The 26,061-nt window shown below is 44.1% G+C and overlaps 1 protein-coding gene across 1 annotated transcript in view; it reads right to left on the bottom strand.

Annotated features, from left to right (window-relative positions):
• bnc1 (basonuclin zinc finger protein 1) overlaps positions 1-17,751 on the bottom strand; it is a 108,877-nt gene extending 91,126 nt beyond the window's left edge. Inside the window, exon 1 of the mRNA XM_080214004.1 lies at positions 17,537-17,751. Within this exon, the coding sequence (XP_080070130.1) occupies positions 17,537-17,545 (9 nt within the window). The 5' untranslated portion in view covers positions 17,546-17,751. The remainder of the gene's footprint in view (positions 1-17,536) is intronic.
• Positions 17,752-26,061: the final 8,310 nt, after the last annotated feature.

Here is a 26,061-nt window from a genome sequence, read left to right on the forward strand (position 1 = left end):
ATGTAAAGGCATTTTTTTTAATGAAGCCAATTTAAAATGGGATTGAAAAGATCATGGCTTTAATTCGGAGTGGCACGGCAGCACAGTGGTTAGCACTGCTGCCTCACAGCACCAGGGACCCAGGTTAAATTCCGCCTCGGGTCATTGTCTGTGTGAAGTTTGTATGTTCTTCCTGTGTCTTCGTGGGCTTCCTTCTTTCCTCCCACAATCCGAAAGACGTGCTGGTTAGGTGCATTGGTCATACTAAATTCTCCCTCAGTGTGGCACCGGAGTGTGGCGACTAGGGGATTTTCACAGTGAATTCATTGCAGTGTTAATGCAAGCCTACTTGTGACACAAATCAATAAACTTAAAGTTAAAAACTTAATTGAGACTCTTCTTCAATCAAGCACAAGACTCTTTTAGAACTAGGAAAAGGGACAATCTTAAGAATCAGAGTCCACCAAAACTTTATTGGAACAGATTATTTTCTGGAGAGTAATGAACCTGCAAATGCTGAGTATGAAGCATTTCAATAAATTATTTCTTTTCCATGTGTTCTAGAGAAGACAACAATACCCCTACCACAAGGTAGAAGGGCATAGTTAAGGATGGGCCCATTATTGAGGAGGTGCCACCTGGTCTTGTGATCCAGTGGGTAGCGTCCCAGTCAGATGCTCCAGGTGGAATTCCCATTCCAGGAATTGATGGCCATGGGAGGTACATTCATAATGTAGCCAAACAGATTATCAACTTATAAATCTTTCCAGTATGCCCTAGGTAGGAGTCATGTTTTGGGATGGCACAGTGGATAGCGTTGCTGCCTCAGGGCACCAGGGACCTGGGTTCGATTCTGGCCTCTGCGTGGAGTTTGCATGTTCTTCCCGTGTCTGCTTGGGTTTCCCCCGGGTGTTCCGGTTTCCTCCCACAGTCCAAAGATGTACAGGTTAGATGGATTGGCCACTCTAAATTGCCTCTTAGTATCCAAAGATGCTTGATGTGGAGTGACACCCCTCAGGCTTTGGTCTCTGGTGACCTGTTTCCAGCAAAAACTGGCTATGGGAACAGACATAGGGATATTCCTTGTCTGCCGTATGCTTCAATAGATGTGGGAAGCTTCAAAGTCTACATACCTTAGAAGCCAGAAAATTCGGATACTGTGGATTGACAATTCATTGCAATCACTTACTTTAGGGTGGAGTTTGAACATATAGAATAACCTGCAGCATCGAAGCCTTCTGTATATATTGCAATTTTAATGTTTAAGGTTGTAAATGAGCTATTTTGATCAAAACAATTCTTAACAGGCTTGCATGCTGAAGTACAGTCATGCAGAGCAGATTACAAGAACTAATGGCAAAGGTTATATTTTCAATTGCTCAACTGCAAGAAAATATTCTGAGCTGTAGAGTGCGGACACAAGGATCAGTGATCTAAGGGGGACCCTCAGCTTTAAACATCTCCAGCAGCCCATCTCTCTGGGGATTTTCCTTAAACCACTTTGCAGTTCAGGAAGACCAATAGACCGCTGTAGATTTATTTTGATGTGGCAGCCTCCAGAAAGAAAGCGAGTGCAGTGTTGTAAAAATCGACTCAAAACATGTGGTAACATTTTTACTGCCTACTGTATTTCTCAAGCCAACTTCAGTCATGACATTCTGAAACAAAACTGCGTTTAAAAAAAATAGCAACCCACACTGAGGGTTGTGGCCCCAATCTCAGACCGTACCAAATTTTGCGCAAGCTTTACTTCTAAATGCAAGTGGAAAGATTCAATAACTCAAAAATAAGCTCATATCAGACAACTAGGTTTTGGCAACTTCTAACCAGGGATGGATCAACTAATCTCAGATAAGATTAACAGATAAACTGTAAGTTTATGAGACCATTCAGCTCATCCAGCCTGCACTGACAACAATCCCACCCAGGCCCTATCCCCATAATCCCACATATTACCCTAGCTAGTCCGCCTGACACTAGTGGGCAATTTATCATAGCCAATCAACCTGACCCGCACATCTTTGGACTGTGGAAGGAAACCAGAGCACCAGGAGGAGACCCAAGCAGACATGGGGAGAACATGCAAGCTCCACACAGGCGGTGACCTGAGGCTGGAATTGAACCCGGGTCCCTGGTGCTGTGAGGTAGCAGTGCTAACCACCGTGCCACCATGCTGCCCGTAGATTAGTAATAAGCAATTATAGCTTATATTTAAACGGCATCTTTAATGTAATGAAACATCCCCACAAGGGCACTATGAAGCAAACAGCCATATAAGGAGATATTAGGTCAGATTTCCAAAAGTTTGGTCAAAGAGGCAGGTTTTAAGGAGTGTGTTAAAAGTGGCAGGCAAGGTAGAGAGTGTAAGGAAGGCATTCCAGAGTTTGTTTCCAAAATAACTGAAAGCGCAGCCACCAATGGCAATACAAATATAATTACACAAAATACCATAATTAACAATGAAACGGGTACTTACTTGGCCAAACATTGCAATAACCCAAATATAAACCTGTACCAGATGACAAGTACATTTTGGCCACTTCTAACCAATCCTTACTCATTGCATTTACTCTTTTCACTTTTATCTGATATTTTCCATCAGTTACAGTTGTATAGACACAAGGAAGGGGGAAAAGAATACAAGCCAGGAATTTGGAATATCCCCATCAAGGATCCACTCTTAAAATAATGAGCGAGATATATAAAGTTCTGACAAAGCTGTGACGAAGGGTCACCATGACTGGAAACGTTGGCTCTAGTCTCTCTCCACAGACGCTGTCAGACCTGCTGAGATTTTCCAGCATTTTCAGTTCTTGTTTCAGATTCCAGCATTTGCAGTATTTTGCCTTTCATTTATATATAAAGTTGTTACGGATATTCACAAATACTGGGTGGAATTCTCCGGCTGCGCTGGTTTAAAAGCCGGAAATTCCTGCCCAACCGTCAATGGAATTTCACATTCTCCACAACCCATCTGCTAAAATTCCAGTGGCGGGTGGGAAGGGAGAATTCCGGCCATTGAATCCCATTCAAAACTGTGAAATCATGGGTTGCTTCAGTTGCACAATTTATGAATGAACTCATGTTCTGTGGGACTGATTTACAGTGGGAGGTAGGACACCAGTTATACTAACGTTTCCCTGTGTCATCTATTTATTTCCTTTTACTGCTCCATTCGCACTCACTTCCTTCCTCACTGCTAATTTGAGTGCATTTTTTTTTGGTGTATAAATTTGATTCAAATATGTCAGCTACTTTCACTTTGATCAGCTGAGCATTGACCCTCAAGAGCGAAAGGGAGGTTAAAAAAAAGGCCACAACTGTGTTAGTGCATTGTCAAGAATACTTTATAAGAAAGTAAAATGCGGGATTAAATTGGAGAGTCTGATGTGGGATTAGATCCTAATCATTGCCCTCCAAGAGATGGGGTGGGTTTGATGTTTGGCCCACTGGGAATGAAAAATCAATGGTTTGATACACCGGCTGTGGGACAATAAAGCTAGCAGCTGTTATACGGGGGAAAACTAAAGGAATTAAGATTTTCCCTTGGCTCGTCTAATGGAAATTTGATGCTAGTTTTGCTTAATATAGAGAAAAATATTATTTTTTTCCTTCAAGTCCTATTTTTGAAAATGATGTGCAAGATCACAAATTAAGTAGTTTTAAAATATACGTTGTATAATTGGATTTTAGCATCAATGCCTGCACATGCAGGTGGCATAGTGGTTGGCACTGCTACCTTACAGGGCCAGGTTCCCGGGTTCAATTCCGGCCTCAGGTCATTGTCTGTGTGAAGTTTGCACATTTAATAGCATCACAGAACCCTACAATGCAGAAAGAGGCCCTTTGGCCCATCGAGTCTGCACTGAACACAATCCCACCCAGGCCCGACCCCCATATCCCTCCACATTATACCCACTAATCCCTCTAACCTACGCATCCCTAGCTGCTAAGGGGCAATTTCTTAGCACGGCCAATCAACCTAACCCGCACATCTTTGGACTGTGGGAGGAAACTGGAGTACCTGGAGCAAACCCATGCAGACACGAGAAGAATGTGCAAGCTCCACACAGACAGTGACCCGAGCCAGGAATCGAACCCAGGACCCTGGAGCCATGAAGAAGCAGTGCTAACCACTGAGCTACCGTGCCGCCCACATTTCCTCATGTCTGCGTGGGTTTCCTCCAGGTACTCAGGTTTCCAAAGGGTTAAGCAGATTGGCCATGCTAAATTGACCTTATGTCAGGGGGATTAACAGGGTAAATATGTGGTGTTACAAGTATAGGGCCTGGGTGGAATTGTGCTTGGTACAGACTCAATGGGCCGAATGGCCTCCTTCTGCACTGTAAGGATTCTAAGATTGCATTGGGATGCCCTCCTGCCAACCCCACCCAAGTTAAATGGAATAGTTAAATATACGTTGCCATTATCACTCAGAATGAACAATTTAAAATCTATTGTTATTGATACGTTACCAACTTACTGCTTCCTAGTGAACTTGTGAAAATGTTGCTGTATTCAAAGAAGTATCTACACTTACACTCAATTCTATAATTTTGTTTCAATGCTTTCAGTATTAGCAATTTAAGAGGAAAAAAATGTACCAATCATCATTGAACAGATTCTGAAGCACAGAAGAATCAACCACTAATATTTTTCAAGCAACATGTAAGGGACAGTAACATACAGTAGAATGGTGTCTAAATGCAAGTTCCTTATGGGCATTTAGAGTAAGACTTTAGAAACATTTAGAGTGATGGATTACCTAAATTGCTCATATTAATAAGTGCTGGCACAAGAGGCCATAATTAAAAGTATGCACAAGCATTTTGCAATACAAAGTTTCTACCATGCACACAATCATAAGAACACCATCAAAGGCACACTTCTGAGGCATTCCAAACAATAAGTGCCTCACACCCAAAAGAAATAATCCTGACAATTTGTTTCCAAAATATAAGATCACTCTTAATAACCTATTAGAATTTGAACAGCACTTTGCAAGAAGTTCAATCAAAAAGTTACCCTGACTTTTATCTCAAGGTGCCTGGAGTGAAAAAAGTGATGAGGTGTTGCTGCAACTGTACAAAGTATTCTTAAGGCCACATTTAGAATACCGTGTGCAGTTTAAGTCCCCTTATTTAGGGAAAGGTATATTGTCATTGGAGGCAGAAGAGGGAATTTATTCAGATGATCCCAAGTATGGAGTGATTGCCACATGAGGAAAGGTTAAACAGGTTGAGTCTGCACTCCTTGGCGTTCAGAGGAATGAGACCCTAGCGTTCATCGCTGGCCTGGTCATCATTTATTGCCCATCACTAATTACCCTTGAGAGAGTGGTGGTGAGCTGCCTTCTCGAATATGATTATCACGTAGGGTGGGATTTTCCGGCCTCACTCGCCCCGAAATCGGAGCGGGTGAGGCTCGCATAATGGAATTCTCCGTTGAAGTCATAAATTCTCCCAGTGAAGTCATAAAATCCCAGCCGTAGGATGGAACTTTCCTCTTCCCGAAACTGGAAAATTCCACCAGACGTCAATAGACTTTTCCATGGTCCAGCCCCTTGCCGGCTCCGATTCCTGTGGTGGTGGGATGGTAAAATTTGCTCCATAAGATTTTTAGGGGGTTAAATGGAGTAAAGGTTGGGGGAATGTTTCCAGTCATGAGGGAGTGTAGAGGTCATTGACGCAGAGTAAAGGGGAGCTCATTTAAGACACATTTGAGGAAGAATTTCTTCTCTCAAAGAGTAGGGGATCTTTGGAATTCTTTACCCCAGGAAGCTGTGGAAGCTGAACATTGTCAAAGCTGAGATCAGTAAGTTGCTAATCAAGTGGGGGAATTAAGGGTTACAGAGCCAATGTAGGGAAGTGGATTTATTGAGTGTTAGATCAGCCCTGGTGGAGCAGGCTTGAAGGGCTGAATGGCTTCGTCCTGTTCCCAATTCTTATGATCTTATGGTCTTAAATCAAACTCTTAAAAAGTGGAAGGAACAATAAAAGTTTGATTTGGGAAATACTTAATAGGAAAGAAACCACTCTTTCACACCTCAATAATTATCGCAAAATTTATTGACATTGCTGAATGCTGTGTTCAGTAGCGTTCAGCAATATCAATAAGTTTTGCGATAATTAATCTCTTTTTCTTATTAAATCCAGTGACCAACTAGTGACTATTCCCCTTGGGGGTGGGCGAGTTGGGGGGGTGGTAGCAGAAGGAAGAGGCACACTGCACCTATACCTCAGGGACTGTCGCCATTTGAGAAGGCAGCTCACCACCACCTTCTCACGGGCAATTAGTGATGGGCAATAAATGATGACCAGGCCAGCGATGCCCACACCTGCTGAATTAATTAAAACAAACTTTATGGTCAAAAGATGCTCACCCTGCTGGACATGTATATCATCAATGCCCATGTGGCTATTTTGCAGGTACATATATCACATAAATATATACACTTTCTACCTCAGGTGGGTGGGGGATGTGGTCAGGTCAGGTCTGCAGGCTGGAAGGAGGAGGGGGAAGTCGGGAATGTGGGAATAGCCCCATGGGAGGGACGGCAATCCGGGTCTTTACAAAAGTTAGAAGAGGTTTTAATTCTTCGAATTCTTTCTGGATAACATAGCTGGAACTATCCAAAGTTTGCAATTTAAATTGGACCCCAGCATGGGGCAATTGCCCAGAGGAAGTTTGTACTTAGACAATAAGACTTAGGAGCAGAACTAGGTCAATTGACTTATTGAGTCTGCTCCACCATTCAATCATGGCTGATATTTTTCTCATCCCCATTCTCCTGCCTTTTCCCCATTACCTCTGAACCCCTTATTAATCAAGACCTATCTATGTCTGATTTGAAGACACTCAATGATCTGGCCTCCACAGCTTTCTGCAGCAAAGAATTCCACAGATTCACACTCTCTGGTAGAAGAAATTCCTCCTCATCTCTGTTAATCATCCCTTTAGCCTGAGGTTGTGCCCTCTGGTTCTAGTTTTTCCTATTAGTGGAAACATCCTCTCCACATCCACTCTATCCAGGCCTCACAGTAAGTTTCAATAAGATCTCCCCCCCCCCATCCTTCTAAATTCCAATGAGCACAGACACAGAGTTCTCAACCGTTCTTCATACGACAAGTTTCAGGGCAATTGTCCTACAAACCTTTACCTGGGGAGATCCAAGAGGGATTCCCCAGCGTACCTATGGGGTACCATCCCAATCCAGTAACGTTACGGCCAATAATTATTTTCTGTGTGGTCTTTGTTCTGTAAATCAATCTTTTCTCTGTCTTGTACTACATGAATGCACAGAAGGCAACATTGCTACCCTTCTATTCTTAAGAGTTTACCTCAAGTTTGCTGCTAGATTATTAATTAAAAAATTGGATGACACCAAACCTGAAAGGTTCAGAAACATGCCACTGCTTATTATAAAGGGGCAAGCAAATCAAAACACCTTTCTGTTTATGGACAGGAGACATTAGTTGGGTTTAAATCAATCCCCATCCTATCATTAACAGGAAGAATGTTTTGTTTGTATCCAATGGCAATGACCTAGAACTAGCCGTCCATGAAATCTGGCATGGACTCATCGGGCCAAATGGCCTTCTCCTGTGACGTAAATGACAGTGTGTGTAAAGACATCAGAGATAAAAATGAGCCTAAAGATACCCAATTTCCATAATAATCAGGCTTAGAACATGGGAGCCCGAGTCCACATCATGGCTGCATGCCATCTGGACTGGATGCTTCTGAGCATGTTGTAACAATTTAAAATAATCACCATACAGGCCAGACACAAGTTCCCATAAAGAAATATTTGAAATCTAGTCTTCCCTGATTTACACAAGGCAGACCTCCAATCCATCACTGTCCATCGTGCTCAAGAATCGTGTTGCTCTCGTGAGTTGGAGTTCATTTTCTGGAGGGTGACTAGAACTCCACTTACCTTCTTAACACAAAGAGCCAGGGCAAAACTCAAGCAATCAACTCTTGTAAACAGCCAACACAGTTATATGTTACATAAATCAGATAAAATTTACTAGAGGCCATCGAGTCCATGCTTTCGTTCTGTGACTCATTTCTATTTGCATGTAACTCTTAGTCACTGGTTGGCCTGGTGATGGTCTGACATGGTAAATATTCCTCATCACAATAGACAGGAAACATGGCAGGGATACTATGCATTCTCCGTGATGCAATTCATCATGATTAACCTTAGTTGCTAGACTAGACATGGACTGTTTCAGCTCAGTCATTGATTCCTGTTTCAGTTCGGAATCGATGTTATCTGCTACCACAAATGGTTAACCCATTTATTTGGCTAAAAGTGAAGTGCGACTTCTTTCAGGTTGAAGTGAACTGATGATGATGGACAACAGGAATCAAATCCATCTTTTGACCCATAACCAAGTATTTGAGCCAATCAGCTCTGAAATACCCCAGGGTGTCATAGAATCCCTACGTGCAGAAGGAGGCCATTTGGCCCATCAGGTCTGCACCAACTCTCTTAGACCATCTTATCCAGGCCCCCTCTCCCATCATATCCTTGCAACCCCAGACATTTACTATGGCTAATCCATCTAACCTAAACATCTTGGGGCCCTGAACAGCAATTTACCATGGCCAACCCACCTAACCAGCACGTCTTTGGAGCATGGGAGGAAACCAGAACATCCAGAGGAAACCCACACAGACACAGGGAGAACGGGAGAACATGCAAACTCCACACAGACAGCCATTGATGACTGGATGGGCAACATTAGAGGGGTAGCGCCGTAATGGTGAGTTGGGGGTGGGGGGGAGGAGGAGACCGGAGGCGCTGGAATTCGATAAACTCAGCTCACAAACTAACTTCCTGCTGCCTAAAGTGTCTCTGGGGTGTTGGAAGTGCAATGTTCCACAATGGTAATATTCACAACCAACCAGTTGAAAATCCAGTACTCTTGGGAGTCACCATGCCTCGGATAGTAATAAACCATCCCTAATGATCTTTGTGAGAAGGTAAATGGGGGTGTCGCACCAGAGGCGTATATGAACTTTGTATTGGGCATGGATAGATTGTATCTGCTATAGATTTCACAACAGTGTGATTCAAGATTGATAGTTTTCTGTGTCAGGAACCCCAACAGATACAAATTAACAGGTAATTTACACAATGGTAGCCTCTTTGTGAGGCAATATAACACAGCAAAGCAATTTTCCTCCCATGAATGTCCATACATGATGCGAATTCTTGTGGCTTTCCAGATACTGATCATTGAGTTTGATTCTGGCCTTGGGTCACTGTCCGTGCGGAGTTTGCACATTCTCCCAGTGTCTGCGTGGGTTTGCTCCAGGTGCTCCAGTTTCCTCCCACAGTCCAAAGATGTGCAGATTAGGTGGATTAGCCATGGTAGATGTGCAGGGGCTACAGGGTTAGGGTGAAGTGGAGAGCTTGGGCGGGATTCTGTTTTGGAGATTCAGGGCAGATTCGATGGGTCGAATGGCCTCTTTCTGCTTTGTCGGGATTCTATGGTTCACTTCCGTGGCCTGCATGCTCCTGATGATAACTCTGTCTGGGCTTTGCATAATTTACCAATGCTCCTTGTATCTATTCCTGGAACTTTCATTACATCCCCTCCCCTCCAACGCCCCCCTCCCTGCCCAACCTTTTCGTCTATCTCCAACATTTAGAAAAATAAAGATGTTTAAAAAGTAGAAAAATAGATGTCTCAATAATCTTTCTCCTGTGTTGCTCATAGCAATGTTCAGAAGTTTAATCTTCAAGTTCTACAGACTCTAGGGTAACCCTAGCATGTTGGAAACAAGCAAACCAGTGAAAAGCAGAGTCTGGTGGCTATTAGAATAGCGTAATAGAATCCCTGTAGTGAAGAAGAGGCCACTTGGTCTATTGTGTCTGCACTAACTCTCTGTCAGAGTATCATACCAGGCCCTCTCCCCACCCTATCTCCACAACCCCACACATTTACAATGGCCAATCCATTTAACTTTAGGACACTTAGGGACAATTTAGCACGGCCAATCCGCCTAACCTGCAAATCTTTGGATGGTGGAAGGAAACTGGAGCACCCGGAGGAAACCCGTGCAGACACGGTGAGAATGTGCAAACTCCACACAGTTACCCGAGGTCGGAATCGAACCTGGGTCTCTGGAGCTGTGAGGCAGCAGTGCTAACCATTGTGCCACCCCATTTATTACTGATAAACAGCAGCCAGAAAGTCACAAGGCCCAAAGATGGAGCATTTCATGAAGACTCAGTTCCCAGGAAGGTCACGATTTTCAGCCTTGCTCTACTCTGCAGAGGTCTTGACAAAGAAGCCAACTTTCTTCTGGTACCCTACTTGATGGCTCGACCAACAGAACTAGACAGGGTGTCTCAATCTCTCATGGTTAACATTGTCACGTGGGCCGTGTGCCTACTATAGGACTAGGCTGAGGCGGGTCCCAGGAAATCCAGGGCATTGAACGGAGGCGAGACCTGGTGGAATTCTTTCACTGAGTCTAAGGAATGCCACAGGAAAACTTCCCATGCCTACCCCTGCAGCGATATATCTACCGGGCCACCACAAAGGAAACTTCCAAAATTTATTCTGCAGAGTTAAAACCAACAGATGAATAACATTATAATAAATGTTATCATTGGAAGTGTTAGCACATCCTAGTCAACATTACCAACACATTTTACAGCAATTAAAGCATCACATCCCATAATATTGATTAATGTGTTCATGTTGCTTTCAGAAAAAGATAGTTCTCATGAGAAAAACATAAGTGCATGTAATGGGTTTCAAGTGCTTACATAGTAAACATTTATTCAATTTGGAATTTAAATACACTCTAAAATCAAAAATTCTGGTTACAGCTTGTAATGCCAATAGTTTTTAGTGACATTAGCTAATAATTTATTAATTCTGCTTGATATAGTTTCACATTTATGACACCACAAATAAATCTGGAACTTGCCCCATGCAAATAGTACTAACAAAAAGATCATTGCTGAGATGTGACTGCTGAACTTTTACAATAAACGTCCTGACTGCTAAATAGTGCACAATTAGGTCAAGTCAATTGCTGGAGTGGTTTTCTTAAAAAGCAATCTAACGTTGTAAGATTAAGATAACAGCTTGAATGAACCTTTTTCTTGGCTGGCACACTTCATTAAAGAATACTTCAACAACTTGGCATTGAGGCCACCCCATTTGTTCATTTGCTTGTAGCGAATGTTACCTCACATCACCAACCAGGGTGACTGGGGAGCTTGGAATGGACAATTAATTTTGTTTTGCATAGAATTTCATAAAATCCCTCCGGTGCAAAAAGAGGCCATTCGGCCCAAAAAGTATGCGCCGACTCCTTAACAGAGCATTCCACCCAGTCCCCATCCCAGTAATCTCACGTATGTGCCCTACGAATCCCTCTGACGTTAAGGCATAATTTAGCATGGCCAATGCACCTAACCAGCGCATCTTTCAGACTGTGTGAGCAAACCGAGCATCCGGAGGAAACCCACGTAGACACGGGGAGAACGTGAAAGCTCCACACAGACAGTCACCCAAGGCTGGAATTGAACCCAGGTCCCTGGCGCTGCTGAGGCAGCAGTGCTAACCATTGTACCACCATGGCGCCCAGTGTACGATAGGTTTCTCAAGTTAATGCATTCAAACAATTCACTTGTCATAATTCTGAGCATAAAACGTATTAAAATATCAGCAGCTCTGGATGAATTATGGACACCAGACTCAAATGTCAGATCATGAAGCAATGACTTCACGTAAGATAGACACGGCATAGGCAGAAAGAACATGGATTTGAACACTGCATCAAAAGATACTGGACTCTTCTCCAACTAAAGTTAGCTTTCCTCGTATATAAATGTCACTCCAGAGATAGTACACTCATTCATCTCAACCATAAACGTCTGCTCAGTTGTTCGTTGTACTTTTTCCTCGTTATTGCTGTAACCTTGGAATACACACTTCCATAAAGTGGCAGTGTACCCATGGCAAGCTCGGAAACATTGAAGATTTGGTTCAGAGCTAAAACAAAAAGCAGAAGCTTCAAAGAACAAGAACAAAGAAAATTACAGCACAGGAACAGGCCCTTCGCCCCTCCAAGCCTGCACCAACCATGCTGCCCAACTGAACTAAAAACCCCCTACCATTCTGGGGATCATTTTCCTCTACTCCCATCCTATTCATGTATTTGTCAAAACACTCCTTAAAAGTCACTATCGTATCTGCTTCCACTACCTTCCCTGGCAGCAAATTCCAGGCACCCATCACCCTCTGAGTAATAAACGTGCGTCGTACATCTCCTTTAAACATTGCCCCTCGCACCTTAAACCTGTGCCCCCTAGTAATTGGCTCTTCCACCCTGGGAAAAAGCTTCTGACTATCCACTCTGTCCATGCCTCTCATAATCTTGTAGACTTCTATCAGATCACCCCTCAACCTCCATCATTCCAGTGAGAACGAACCAAGTTTCTCCAACCTCTCCTCATAGCTAATGCCCTCCAAAACAAGCAACATCCTGGTAAATCTTTTCTGTAGACTCTCCGAAGCCTCCACATCCTTCTGGTAGTGTGGCGACCAGAACTGGACACAAAGTTCCAAGTGTGGCCTAACTAATGTTCTACAAAGCTGCAACGTGACTTGCCAAATTTTTAAACTCAGTGCCCCGGCTGATGAAGGCAAGCATGCCTTATGCCTTCTTGACTACTTTCTCCGCCTGCGTTGCACCTTTCAATGACTTGTGTACCTGAACACCCAGATCCCTCTGCCATTTACTGTGTATTTTCCATCTGTATTAGACTTTTTCAAATGCAAACTTGATTCACACAAATTCACATGCAATGATATTTTGTAAAAAAGAAGCAAAGACTGCATACATTCTGTGTCTGTTTCCGGAGCATCCAAATTAAAAAAGCTGCAAGGGACAGGGTGGGAAAACTGACTAGGATTGTGCCTCCAGCCCTGACCCTAGCCCAGGCTGATGCCATGAACGTCTTCTGTCCAGGAGGCTGCGAGATCTGATGTGACATAAGCTTGGGCAGCCTCCGTCATCATTGGTCACAGCCTCAAGACGAGAGAAGCCGAATCAGAGAGTTCAAGGACAACCGGTGAGTGCAATGGGAGAAAGCAGATCACACGGACACTGTAAGGAGTACACTGAAGGTGGAGGATTAGCCATGTTATGGAGCAGACTGTGGACCTCACTCCACACCTGACGCTAAGACTGAGATCAAAGGTATTCCATTCTTCAGATACTTTGTCACCTTTCAGTACAGCATCATGAAGAAAAGGTTTGAGGCAGCCAGCATGGGGACATGGGGAAGTAGGGACGGAGAAAGTATTTCACCCAAGGCATGTGGAAATTGCCCACAGCCACTGCAACAATAGCTGCTTGCATTTCTGTAGACCACTGTACGTTTACGAGCTCAAAAACCTGCACAATATTTAATTACAATTCAGTTAAGGCATGTTCCCACATTAAAATGTAATGTAACCATTGGCTCCAGATGTAGAAAAAGAAATTTCACCGGTACATCTGACAACTACTGCAGTTGATTATAACTGCAGCAAGGTCCAACATTTAATTAATTATTTATTCATTCATTAATGTCACAAGCAGACTTATGTTAACACTGCACTGAAGTCACTGTGAAAATCCCCTAGTCACCACACTCTGGCACCTGTTTGGATACATTAAGGGAGAATTTAGCTGGCCAATGCACCTTTCGGAGGAAACCGGAGCACCTGGAGGAATCTCACACAGACACGGGGAGAACATGCAGACTCCGCACAGGCAGTGACCCAAACCAGGAATCAAACCTGGGTCCCTGGCACCATAACACAGCAGTGCTGACCACTGTGCCACCATTAAAGCAGCAATTTGCAAGACAAAGAAATATATCCTTCCCTCAAACGTTAAACTTTATCTTTGAAGATGTTTGTAACTGCTAGTAAGTGGTGGCTGGGGGATCACTGTCCGATTCACCATAGGTTACAGGTGAGAACAGTCAGTTTGTTAAGGTTATTTCATGCAGGAAGTACATTTTTTGTAACAAAAACAGGAGCAGTCAAACAGGGGGGAAAAGTACGTGCAATTTTACATGCTAAAACAGTGTCAAAGTGTCAGAATAAAGGGGTGCTAATTTAAGACTGAGATGAGGAGAATTTCTTCTTGTTGACAGTCTTTGGAACTCCTTGTCACAGAGAGCTGAGGGGGGCAGAGTCCTTGTGTATATTTAAGGCTGAGATAGATAGATTTTTGATCAGTAAGGGAACCAAGGGAGGTCAGGAGTGTGGATGTGAGGAATGTCAGATCCTATTGAGTGGCGGAGAAGTCTCGAGGGGCCAAACAGCCTACGCCTGTACCTATTTCTTATGGTCTTACGAGTTAGGTGACGGATCCAAACTGCAAGTCAAACTTGTAAAAGAAATTCTGTCTCCAACCATAATAAATACCAGCTAACATATTTGGGACATATGTTTGACCATACAAAAGTATGTTCCTGTGCTCCACGAATATAAAATGACTCTGCATTTCTTTTTCATTGTATTGGCTGAAGAAATATAAAAGCGAGCGTGTAAATGGTCGGTTACAGAAGAGGTGGCCCAAATTATTGACTGAGAATCTGAGATTTTTTAAATGATTAAAAACCGTAGTGTGCGCCTCTTCGTCTCAAATCATTGCATTCTCTGCCTGCAACTGATTCTGTGTCCACACGGTTTCTCAGAGATCCTTACAAATATTCCACAAATCACAAATATTCCTCAAACCTAAATATTCTTTAATCACTAATGGTACAGTTTACACATGAAAGCAAAACCGGCTGAGAAAGGTAGCGGACTTCAAATGATGTGCATCACACCACCTTTTTTAATACTTTTGACATTCACTTGCAATGTTTCTGTTTTGTGTGTCCAAGTTTTAATTTTAATGTAAAAAATGCCCCTGCCTAGTTCTCACTCTGCTCCGTCACTGGCTTTTCAGTTGTAGATAATTATTGAAACTACACCAAATTCTTCATTCTTCCTCAAACCCCCATAGTCTGCTTAAAGTCACTTTGATCACAGTTCAAACTTCAATCTATGGTCCATCTCAGTCAACAGCTACAATAGTCTTTGATATTGAGCCATTTAGCAGTTAACACGCTTTGGCACATTGATAACTCGGGGCTGCGAGTGGAAATCAAACGCATCTTAGGAAACACTGGATTTGTGGACCCTTATAGATATATGTTATTACAGATGTACTTTAATGGAATTAAACAAAGACATACTCCCACATTCTCCACTTTGATTTTACGGGCGGCACGGTAGCACAGAGGTTAGCACTGCTGCTTCACAGCTCCAGGGACCTGGGTTCGATTCCCAGCTTGGGTCACTGTCTGTGTGGAGTTTGCACATTTTCCCCAGGTCTGCACGAGTTTCCTCCAGGTGCTCTGGTTTCCTCCCACAGAAAGAAATCCCACAACACCCACTTAAAGTCCAAACAGGCTTATTTGGAGCAAAAGCCCCAAGCTTTTGGGACAAGCTGTCCCTTCGTCAGGTGGCTGGGAGTTCCATCATTCCTCCCACAGTCCAAAGATGCGTGGGTTAGGTTGACTGGCTGTGCTAAAATTGCCCCTTAGTGTCCTGAAATGCGCAGGTTAGAGGGATTAGTGGATAAATATGTAGGAATATGGGGGTAGGGCCTGAGTGGGATTGTGTTTGGTACTGGCTCCATGGGCCAAATGGCCTCTTTCTGCACTGTATGATTCTATACCGTAGTTCTGTTTCTTCCCTTTAATACGGAACTTGGCACTAGTGCCTTGAGCAAGTGACCTGTCTGTGCAAGATTGTAATACTATGAGGTTTATGCTACTTGGATTACAGGTCCATTTTAGGGTTATTGGCTGCGTAAAGCCGTACTTCAGTCCATTTTAATATAGTCTATGCATAGCAATATTCAAACTGATGTCCCAGCTTCATAATGTTTGAACATGCTAATTGTCAGGCTTGCAGTAGCAAGATACCAGTGCAGGAGCCTAAAGAAATACACTCACAAAGTATTAAAACGGATTAAGTCGCAGCAACTCAGCATCTGCAAATTTGCCCGGCCATAATATGGGACAATATTAACTAATGACTCGCGGCCACAGGGCTTCTTAAGTCGAAACTTTTCAGAAACAAATTTACATCAGTCACATCACATATCTGGCGTAGCGGAGATCCATTTATTTAAGCAGGCCGTAAAGCTATGCATATTAAACTGAGTTAGAGCTTCAGGTACTGCAGATCCATCTGTTTTGGACTGAACAGATGTCAGTTCATGGCTGTTCAGCGAGAGGTTTAAACGCCTTTAGCCCAGTCTGAGAAAAAGTTTTACACAGAAACAAAAAAAAAGGCCGTGGGGACAATTAAAAGCTTTTCAGATTTTACTGAAACTCCACCTGCCAGCCTCGAGTGAGTTAATCTCCCCCCAATCTAATAATTGAGGTGTGTAATGACAGTTAAGTAAGGAGGGCTGGTTAATCTAGTGTATTTTACCGAGAGTGCAGGGTCTGAGGATGTAATTCTGATGTGAAACCCGAATCCAAAATTGCTCGAGAGAGAGAGAGAAAAAAGAGATAGAAGTTGAAACTATCGTATGCAATTGACTCAGGCTTTGGGAGATTGGAAAATAGCCTCACATTTGGGCTTCTTGCAGAATAAGCAATGTACACAGCAAGTTGTCACCTGTATGTTGTACAGTCAGCTTGCTACTGCCACTATAGACAGAGAGAGAGAGAGAGCACCCAGTAGGACTGTGGCAGAGTGGTAAATGAGAAAAACATGTTAGTGCACAGCACATCAGAAAGTTTAGCTGGGAGCTACGTGCTGATTAATATCAGAACCACCCCCTGCCCCCACCCCCACCACTTCCCCTCTATCTCTAGATGATCTTGTCACATCTGGGGCTGCTGACAAATCCATACAAGCTCACGGAAAACCCGTTCAGATTAAGGACCCGGCTCAAGGAGTTAAACAAAAAACACACACACACACACCGGCAAAAGCACATTCTGTCAGGCTTAACGTGAAACTAATGAAGCTGATTGTTTCGGTAAACCTAAAAGACAAAAACATACACACACTCAAAAAGAAATACACCTCCTCCCTCCCAAGGATATTTCAATGAGATTTACCCCACCCCAAACAAAATAAAGTTTAGGACAAAACAAAAAATTGGGGAGACAGATAATCCCAAATAAATGGCAAAATGAATAAAGAACCAAAAGTGAGGTGTTGGAACAGACAATATATATTTTTTACACACTGGATATCCATTATTGCCTCCACATGCACAGACACAGCAGGAATTAAAACCCTGGTAAAGAATCCAGCTGACTCAAAGAATCACAAAATCTTGGTGGCAAGTTGTCCCACACTGATTGAAAATGAGCAGGAAGTTTCTTTCGAGAGATAATTCGCACATAATAAACTTTCACCCCCCCCCCCCCACCACCACCTCCACCCACCCCCGCAATGCTGCCAGCTTCACCCCACGGACACAGTTGAGTTGAGAGCCGATCACTCACCTCCGACATTGTCAGCACTGATCACCGTGAGCAGTCACCACTATCCCCCTCTGCCATTCCTCGCCGATTGGAAACGATTTGCATCGGCTCTGCCTGCCCGGACAAGCAGCCAGCAAACCCTTGCTTTGGTGCCTGAACCTCAGTTTGGATTCCTGTTCCAAGCACAGGGGAGTGGACAGGAGACCCTCCTCCTTGGTGTTTTCTCTGGAGGAGTATTTTTTTGGGGGGGGGGGGGGGGGGTGGGGGCGAGGGAGGGAGAGAAGCTGTGTTTCCTGCTCACCTCTGGAGCAAACTCTCACCTCAGTGCCCCCCAGCCTTTGAGCCAGCCTCGTTCAGTAACAGGGCACTCCCTCCGCAGCTGCAGGGAGCAGGGCATGACACTTATCTTTCACGGAGATTTGATCAAAAGGAATTGCAGAGGCTGTTTGGCTGCTTCCACATCCCAAGCAATGCAGTCAGAACAGATTGTACCTCAACCCTGTCTGCTGGAATGACATATCAATGCAGCTATTTTTCTGCTTTCTTTCCCAGAAAAAGAATCTCCCCCCCCCCCCACCCCCTGCTCACTGCAACAACTCCATCTGGCTCACATTCACATCAATCCACACACCAAGAACTTTTTTTTTATGTTATAAATGCTACTATTTATTAGCTTAGCCTTTTATTAATCAGTGTCACAAATAGGCTTACATTCACACTGCAATGAAGTCGCTGTGAAAATCCCCTAGTCGCCACACTGTTCGGGTACACTGAGGGAGAATTTAGCGCGGCCAATGCACCTAATCAGCACCTCTTTCGGACTGTGGGAGGAAACCGGAGCACCCGGAGGAAACCCGCACAGACACGGGGAGAATGTGCAGGTTCTGCACAGACAGTGACCCAAGCCGGGAATCGAACCCGGGTCCCTGGCGCTGTGGTTCAGTATAATGCTCTCCAAGCTCACTCATTGGAGGATGAATTCTTCCACGTCGGATAGGTTAGTATGGCTTTCAATTGCATGGTCAACTGCCGCTTCTTTTAAAGTTCATTTATTAGTGTCACAAGTAGGCTTACATTAACAGAGCAATGAAGCTACTGTGAAAATCCCCTAGTCGCCACACTCCGGTATCTGTTTGGCTACACCGAGGGAGAATTTAGCATGGTCAGTGCACCTAACCAGCATGTCTTTCAGACAGTGGGAGCAAACCCACGCAGATACAGGGAGAAGGTGCAAATACCACACAAACAGTGACCCAAGCTGGTTCCCTGGCACTGTGAGGCAGCAGTGCTAACCGCTGTGCCAATTTAGGAGTGATAAGTTAAATCTTTTCACTAATTCATTCTAGGAATGCAGGGAGAAATATTTTTTTGAACCCTGCAAACACTGTGCCAGGAACAGTGATGTGTGCCAGGGCTCGTGGTAGATTGATGAGTCTTTTCTATGTCGAAGGGACTGAGTAAAGGATTTACAAGCCATATGCAGCCCAGGTGAACACTCTAACAACCAGCTATGTCAAACCAAACACAGGCACAAGCAGCAATGGTTTCACACAGAAAGTCTGCTTCACGCCAACCTGAACGACTGCAACCTGTGTGACCCACGAGTAAATGCCAGCAAAGATCTGACAGCTCTTTGCAGATGCTTACAGATTAAGATGAATGTATCGAGTGGCAAAGCAGTCACTTACTACAGGGTGTGTTTGCATATCCACGCTTTGAGGAGGTTGTGTATAAACAGAGGAGAGAGGACAAAACTAAGCAGGAGACTGGCCGGCGTATTTTCTTTGTAGCCCTTTGTGGCTGCAAGCTCTCACAGCAGGGTGAAACGGATGGGCAGTAATATTTACTCATTCTTCAGCTGAAGTTTCAGAACGTTAGCACTCTCTCCTTTTCCTGATGACTTGATCATCTCGATGTAAAGAAGGGTGTTAGGGGCTCCTGAGCAATTGGCTGCACCTAGAACAACTTTTTTTTCAATTTGACACGTTCACCAAGGAGGATAAGGAAACATAGAATCGCTACCCCGTGCAGAAAGAGGCCATTCGGTCCATTGAGCTTGCGCTGATCACAATGCCACACAGGCCCTATCCCCGTGGCCTCACATATTTACCCTGCTAATCCCCCTGACGCTAAGGGTGAATTTAGCATGGTCAATCGACCTAACCCACACATCTTTGGACTGTGGGAGGAAACTGGAGCATCTGGAGGAAAGCCATACAGACACAAGGAGAATGTGCAAACTCCAGATAGTGACCCAAGCTGGGAATCAAACCCGGTTCCCTGGCATTGTGAAGCAGCAGTGCTAACCACTGTGCTGTTCATGACGCCAAGGAACTTGCACTGATATAGCACTGTTCACAACTCAGGTGGTCCCAAACTGTTTACCAATACAATACTTTAGAAGTGTAGTCACTGCTATGATGTAGGAAGTGTGGCAACCAATTTACTCACAACAAGCTCCCATAAATATAAATGCAATAATGACTTGGTGTTCTTGTGGTGAATGTTGGTTGAGGGGTAAATATTGGCCAGGGTTTCAAAGAGCGCGACTCCTGCCTATCTTGCACAGGATTGTTTAATGTTCACTTGATAAGGCAGATGAAGCTTTCATTTAACCTCACCTGAAAGTCTGCACTCCAACAGTGCAGAACTGCCCACATCCATCACTTCACTCGGGGGTCAGTTCGCTGAGTTGGCTGGACAGTTACTGAGTCAGGTGGAGCGATGCCAGCAGTTGTGGGTTCAATTTCCAAACCAGCTGAGGTTATTCATTCAGACCCCATCTTCTCAACCTTTCCCTTCGCCTGAGATGTGGTGATCTTCAGGTTAAATCACCAATCAGCTCTCCCTCTCAAAGGCGAACAGCCTCTCCCTCTCAAAGGAGAGGTCACCTGGGACTATGACGACTTTACCTTTTACGCCCTCGGTACTACACTGGATTAGGTGCTCAAGTTACTCAATTGGGACTGCAACCTACAACCTTCTGATTCCGAAACAAGAATTACCCACTGGACCACGGCGGAGAGCTAAATGAACATGCGTGAACTATATGTTAGCCACACTTCAAACATCTTTCACACAGACACACATTAGTCAGTTTTCTGTTTATCTTTCTGATTTTGATCATCAGGCCTTTCTTCAGAAGTGACATGTCTTGAATTTAGGAGTAGCTGCCACCCAATAGATACATCCAACTAACCTCGAACGTACTGCTGGATGTACACATTCAGGCTGCTCCGCCACAAGAAGCAGCAGTGACCTTAAGAGGACATACCAGGTTAACTACAGCTCCACTTTAGCAGCCAAACATCCCAACCATAGACAACACCATGGAAAATTAGCCAGTAATTTCAATTTATGCCAAGTCTAGAACAATTCAATGACTGGAATCAGTTACTTAGTCTCCGGGTAAGAAAGAAAGACTTGCATTTATATCATGTGTTCCGCGACCTCAGGACATCCCTAATCATTCCATCGCCATTGGAATATTTTTTTGAAGCGTTATCCCTGTTGGAATGTGAGGAACACTGCAGCCAATTTGCACACAGGAATTTCCCATAAGCAAGAACTTGAAAATTGACCCAGGGGCAGCCTGGTGACACAATAGTTAGCACTGTTGTGTCACTGCACCAGGAACCTGGGTTCAATTTCAACCTCGCTCACTGTCTGTGTGGAGTCTGCACATTCTCTGTTTGTGTGGGTTTCCTCCAGGTGCTCCGGTTTCCTCCTACAGTCAAAAGATGTGCCAGTTATGTGGATTGGCCATGCTAAATTGCCCCATAGTGTCCCAAGATGTGGAGGTTAGGTGAAGTAGCCATGGTAAATGTGTGGTTTCGGGGATAGTGAGGCCGCAGCTGGAGTACTGTGTGCAGTTTTGGGCGCCGCACCTGCGCAAAGATATTTTGGCCTTGGAGGGAGTGCAGAGGAGGTTTACTAGGCTGATACCGGAGTTGAGGGGGTTGAGCTATGAGGAGAGGCTGAATAAACTAGGCTTGTACTCGTTGGAGTTTAGAAGAATGAGGGGAGATCTCATTGAGACGTATAAGATGATGAATGGGATGGATAGGATAGAGGTGGAGAGACTCTTCCCGCTCAAAAAAGACAGTAGGACTAGGGGGCACAGCCTCAAGATAAAGGGGGGGCGTTTTAGAACGGAGTTGAGGAGGAACTTCTTCACTCAAAGGGTGGTGAATCTCTGGAATTCTCTACCCGTTGAAGTGGTGGAGGCTGCCTCGCTAAATATTTTCAAGAAGCGGGTTGATGGGTTTTTGATAAGAGAGGGGATTAAGGGTTATGGGGAGAGGGCCGGAAAGTGGAACTGAGCCACGACAGATCAGCCATGATCTTATTGAATGGCGGGGCAGGCTTGAAGGGCTAGATGGCCTACTCCTGCTCCTATTTCTTATGTTCTTATGTAAGACACTCTGTCAGAGAGTTGGTGCAAACTCAATGGGCCTTCTTCAGCACTGTAGGAATTCTATGATTCTGAAGTGATAAACATTAGCCAAGACACCAGTGAGAACTCTCCTGCTGCATTGCAAAATAGTGCTATTGGTTCCGTTATGTTCATTAAGGGGGTGGACAGGGCTCATTCGGCAGTGCAGCACTCCTTCAGTACTGCCACTGGAGTATCTGCTTAGATTATGTGCAAAGAACAAAGAACAACAAAGAACTTTTGCTTGTTCTGCACATGGGGAGAATGTGTAAACTCCACACAAATAGGCCAAAATTGAAGCCGGGTTTCTGGTGCTGTGAGGCAGCAGCGCTAACCCTTGTGCTGCCGTGCTACCCTGATCAGTCCTGGTTTGCTGCTCCTGACCACTGCCTAGTGAGGCTTGTTGGAAACATGCATGACTGGCTGCTGAGGATTGAATTATATCTGGCTGCACAATCAAAAGCTTGCTGGTGTCATGTCCTGGGTTGGCCAATTGGCCAATGTTACTGTCCATTGCGTGGTGTTGACGGTTTCAATATTAGCCGCTGGGGAGAGAGCTCCAGGCAGAAGCTTCGATCAGACAGTGCGACTGGGCCTGCTGACTGGCTGGAGCTCCAGCTCAAGCTGCTAGCTGCAGGCTAAGTGCTTCCTAATGCCTTGCATTTATTAGAAAATGCATTCTTCATGTAGACTCGGGACTTCCACAGGTCGTAGTTTTGCCAAGTTTTTTTTCTTTTAGTGAATTTAAGACAGAATGCAAAGTAACAAAAAAAATCATTATTCTCAGCAACACAAAAAAATCCTCACAAAATCCCAACTCTGACTTTTTACAAAAATCAGCGCACTCAAAAAATAGAATGATTAAAAGGCAAGGCCTTTCTCACAGGGCCCTCCACTGCATTAGTAATCATTGGTTCTAAACAGACCTGACCCACTAGTGAAACTGAAGAAGAGAATCCATTCCTGTTCATCCCACGCTCTTTCTACACATATTGTCACTGCTGCCTCAAGTGCTGGGGACCCGGATTCAATTCCAGTCTTGGGTCACTGACTGTGTGGAATTTGCACATTCTGCCCATGTCTGTGTGGGTTTCCTCCGGATGCTCCAGTTTCCTCCCACAGACTGAAAGACGCTCTGGTTAGATGCATTGGCCGTGCTAAATTCTCCCTCAGTGTACCCAAACAGTGGCGACTAGACAATTTTTGCAGTAACTTCATTGCAGTGTTAATGTAAGCCTACTTGTGACACTAATAAATAAATTTTAAAACTTGCCTTCTCCCCAAGTACTCTATGAGCTGTATACTTGTCTGTAACAGCTCATAAGGAACAATACTTTTCACTGTATTCCATTACATGTGGCAATAATAAATCAAATCAAATAAATGCTGGACTTGTTTTAATCCATTCTGACTTGGTAGAACAAGAGTTAAAATACAATGAGGTTTGACTATATGCTTCTCTGCACTGCACCCACTGGGCTCGGGCAAAGCCCAAATGTGATAAAGTCAATACAATTACTACACGCTGGGCAATATACTCATGAGTGGGATGAGACCTGCTGAAACATAGGCCAAGATACCTCATGGTATCTGTAACTAGCAGAGTACCTTGGGTTTTGGAGGTCACTGTATCCAGGCCGTGAGGGGTATCGACTGGTTGCTTTTGCCGTGTTTTCAAGGCAAGGAGCAGAACATGAGCTGAACACGCTGAGTCAATGAAGTGCATCTAAGATACAACAGCTAGTTCATTTGGTCATGAAGTTGTCCGCAACAACAACAAAAAAAATCAATGCCTTTCATTCTGACAGCACCTCCCGGAGCAATGCCAACCGTCAAGGGTAATGAGTACAACAGAATAAGCCATTATAAGGAAAACTCCAAGGTGTTTAAGTTTAATAATTCTGATTGTGTTGTGCTTTTTTTTGGTCTATGAACCCTGTATATTCTCAGGGAAGAACACCCCAGCCCAGCAAAGTCACCTTTTTGATTCGATTCGATTTATTATTGTCACGTGTATTAGTACACAATGGAAAGCATTGTTTTTTGCACACTATACAGCCAAAGCATACAGTTCATAGAGAAGGAATGATGGGGAGATGCCAACGTTGGACTGGGGTGGGCACAGTAAGAAGTCTCACAACACCAGATCAAAGTCCAACAGGTTTATTTGGAATCATGAGCTTTTGGAGCATTGTTCCTTCACCAAGCAGCTCTCCGAAAGGTTGTGATGCAAATAAACCTGTTGGACTTTAATCTGGTGTTGTGAGACTTCTTATAGAGAAGGAAAAGAGAGAGCGCAGAATGTAGTGCTACAGTCATAGCTAGGATGTAGAGTAAGGTCAACTTAATGTGAGTTAGGTCCATTCAGAAGTCTAATGGCAACACGGAAGAAGTTGTTCTTGAGTCAGTTGGTATGTGACCTCAGACTTTTGTATCTTTTTCCTGACGGAAAAAGGTGGAAGAGAGAATGTCTGGGGTGTGTGGAGGTCCTTAATTATGCCGGCTACTTTGCCGAGGCAGCGAGAACTGTAGACAGAGTCAATGGATCGGAGGCTGGTTTGAGTGATGGAACGGGCGTCAGCTAGAACAGAGGAAATGGTAAACTGGCCTCCAATAATAAACTGCAGTAATAATAAGAAGCTCCAAACACAAAACAAAAGGATTTTGCTGGAGCTTATATCGCGGGACAGGGGGGGGAGCAAGAACTCCGGTTGATTGAGAAAGCTGGTGTGGTGTTTGTTATTTCTTGTCAAAAATGTCAGAAATCGTGGGGCCAACTTCCACCCACACGCAAAGCTCAAATTCTGCTTGTGCTGTGTGTAAATACAAAAACAATTCCACTTTGACAAAGGGGATCAGAATCCCGGGGAAGGGGAGGGAAAAGAGAAGGCAGCGAGGCCGATGAAATTGGCGAGTTGCTGACGTCGTGTGTCCAAATCTGTCACCTTTCTTCCTCCCAGACAAGGAACAGGACAGGTGCAGTATTCTTCAGGGTGCCAACTGGAAAATAAATAATTCAGGCTGGAGTTCAATCAGCGTTGGCACGGACGGACCTCGTTCCCAACGCTTTCTTTAAAAATAAATTATATTTCTCCATAAAGCAGGGAAAATGAAACAAAACAGGAGGGCAGGTCACGGAGTGCTGTGCATTCCCCAGTCAATCCTTCTGCTGCACAAACCAAACATCTGAAGAACTGGGGTCAATGGTGCATCACTGTGTTGCGTACAGGGGAGGGGGACGGATGGGGAATAAGGGATTAGATACTCATTTAACACACACAATTCTGACGACAGAATCCCACTCTTATAGCCAAAGGGGAAACTGTTGAAAAAAAAGCAAACTTCAGAACAAAGCATACATAAATCACACTAACTTAACAGTTTTTGCAAATTGTAAATGCCTACAAATGGATTGGCTTCATGATCATTTCTTTCATTTGTTTTTGCATTCTTGGTGATCCTTGTCATTGTTTATTTTATTTACACGGGCGTCACTGGCTGTCCAGCATTTATTGCCCAGCCCTAGTTGTCTAAAGGCAGTTAAGAGTCAACCACATTGTTGTGGCTCTGGAGTTACATGTAGGACACACCATAGAACGTAGAACATTACAGCGCAGTACAGGCCCTTCGGCCCTCGATGTTGCGCCGACCAGTGGAACCAATCTAATGACCCTCTAACCTAAACTATTCCAATATTATCCATATGCCTATCCACTGACCAGTTGAACGCCCTTAAAGTTGGCGAGTCCACAACTGCCGCAGGCAGGGCATTCCACGCCCTTACTACCAGATAAGCGCAGCAGATTTCCTTCCTAAAGGACATTAATGAACCAGATGGGTTTTTCCGACAACAACAATCGTTTCATTGCAGATTTTTAATTCCGGATTTTTTAAAAATTAAATTCAAATTCCGCCATCTGCCATGATGGGATTTGAATACGGGTCCACAGACTATTATCTGAATTTCTGGATTAATAATTATACCACTAGGCCATTGCCTTCCCAAGGGGTGAATATTCCTGAATCTGTGGCTGATGCAACACATGGGGAATACAAGAAAAGATAAGAAATGGGAACAGTGGCAATCCTTACTGTCCCTTGACATTGCTCT

Source organism: Carcharhinus amblyrhynchos, chromosome 28, assembly GCF_965287045.1.
Source record: "Carcharhinus amblyrhynchos chromosome 28, sCarAmb.v2.hapA, whole genome shotgun sequence".
Lineage (NCBI taxonomy): Eukaryota > Metazoa > Chordata > Chondrichthyes > Carcharhiniformes > Carcharhinidae > Carcharhinus > Carcharhinus amblyrhynchos.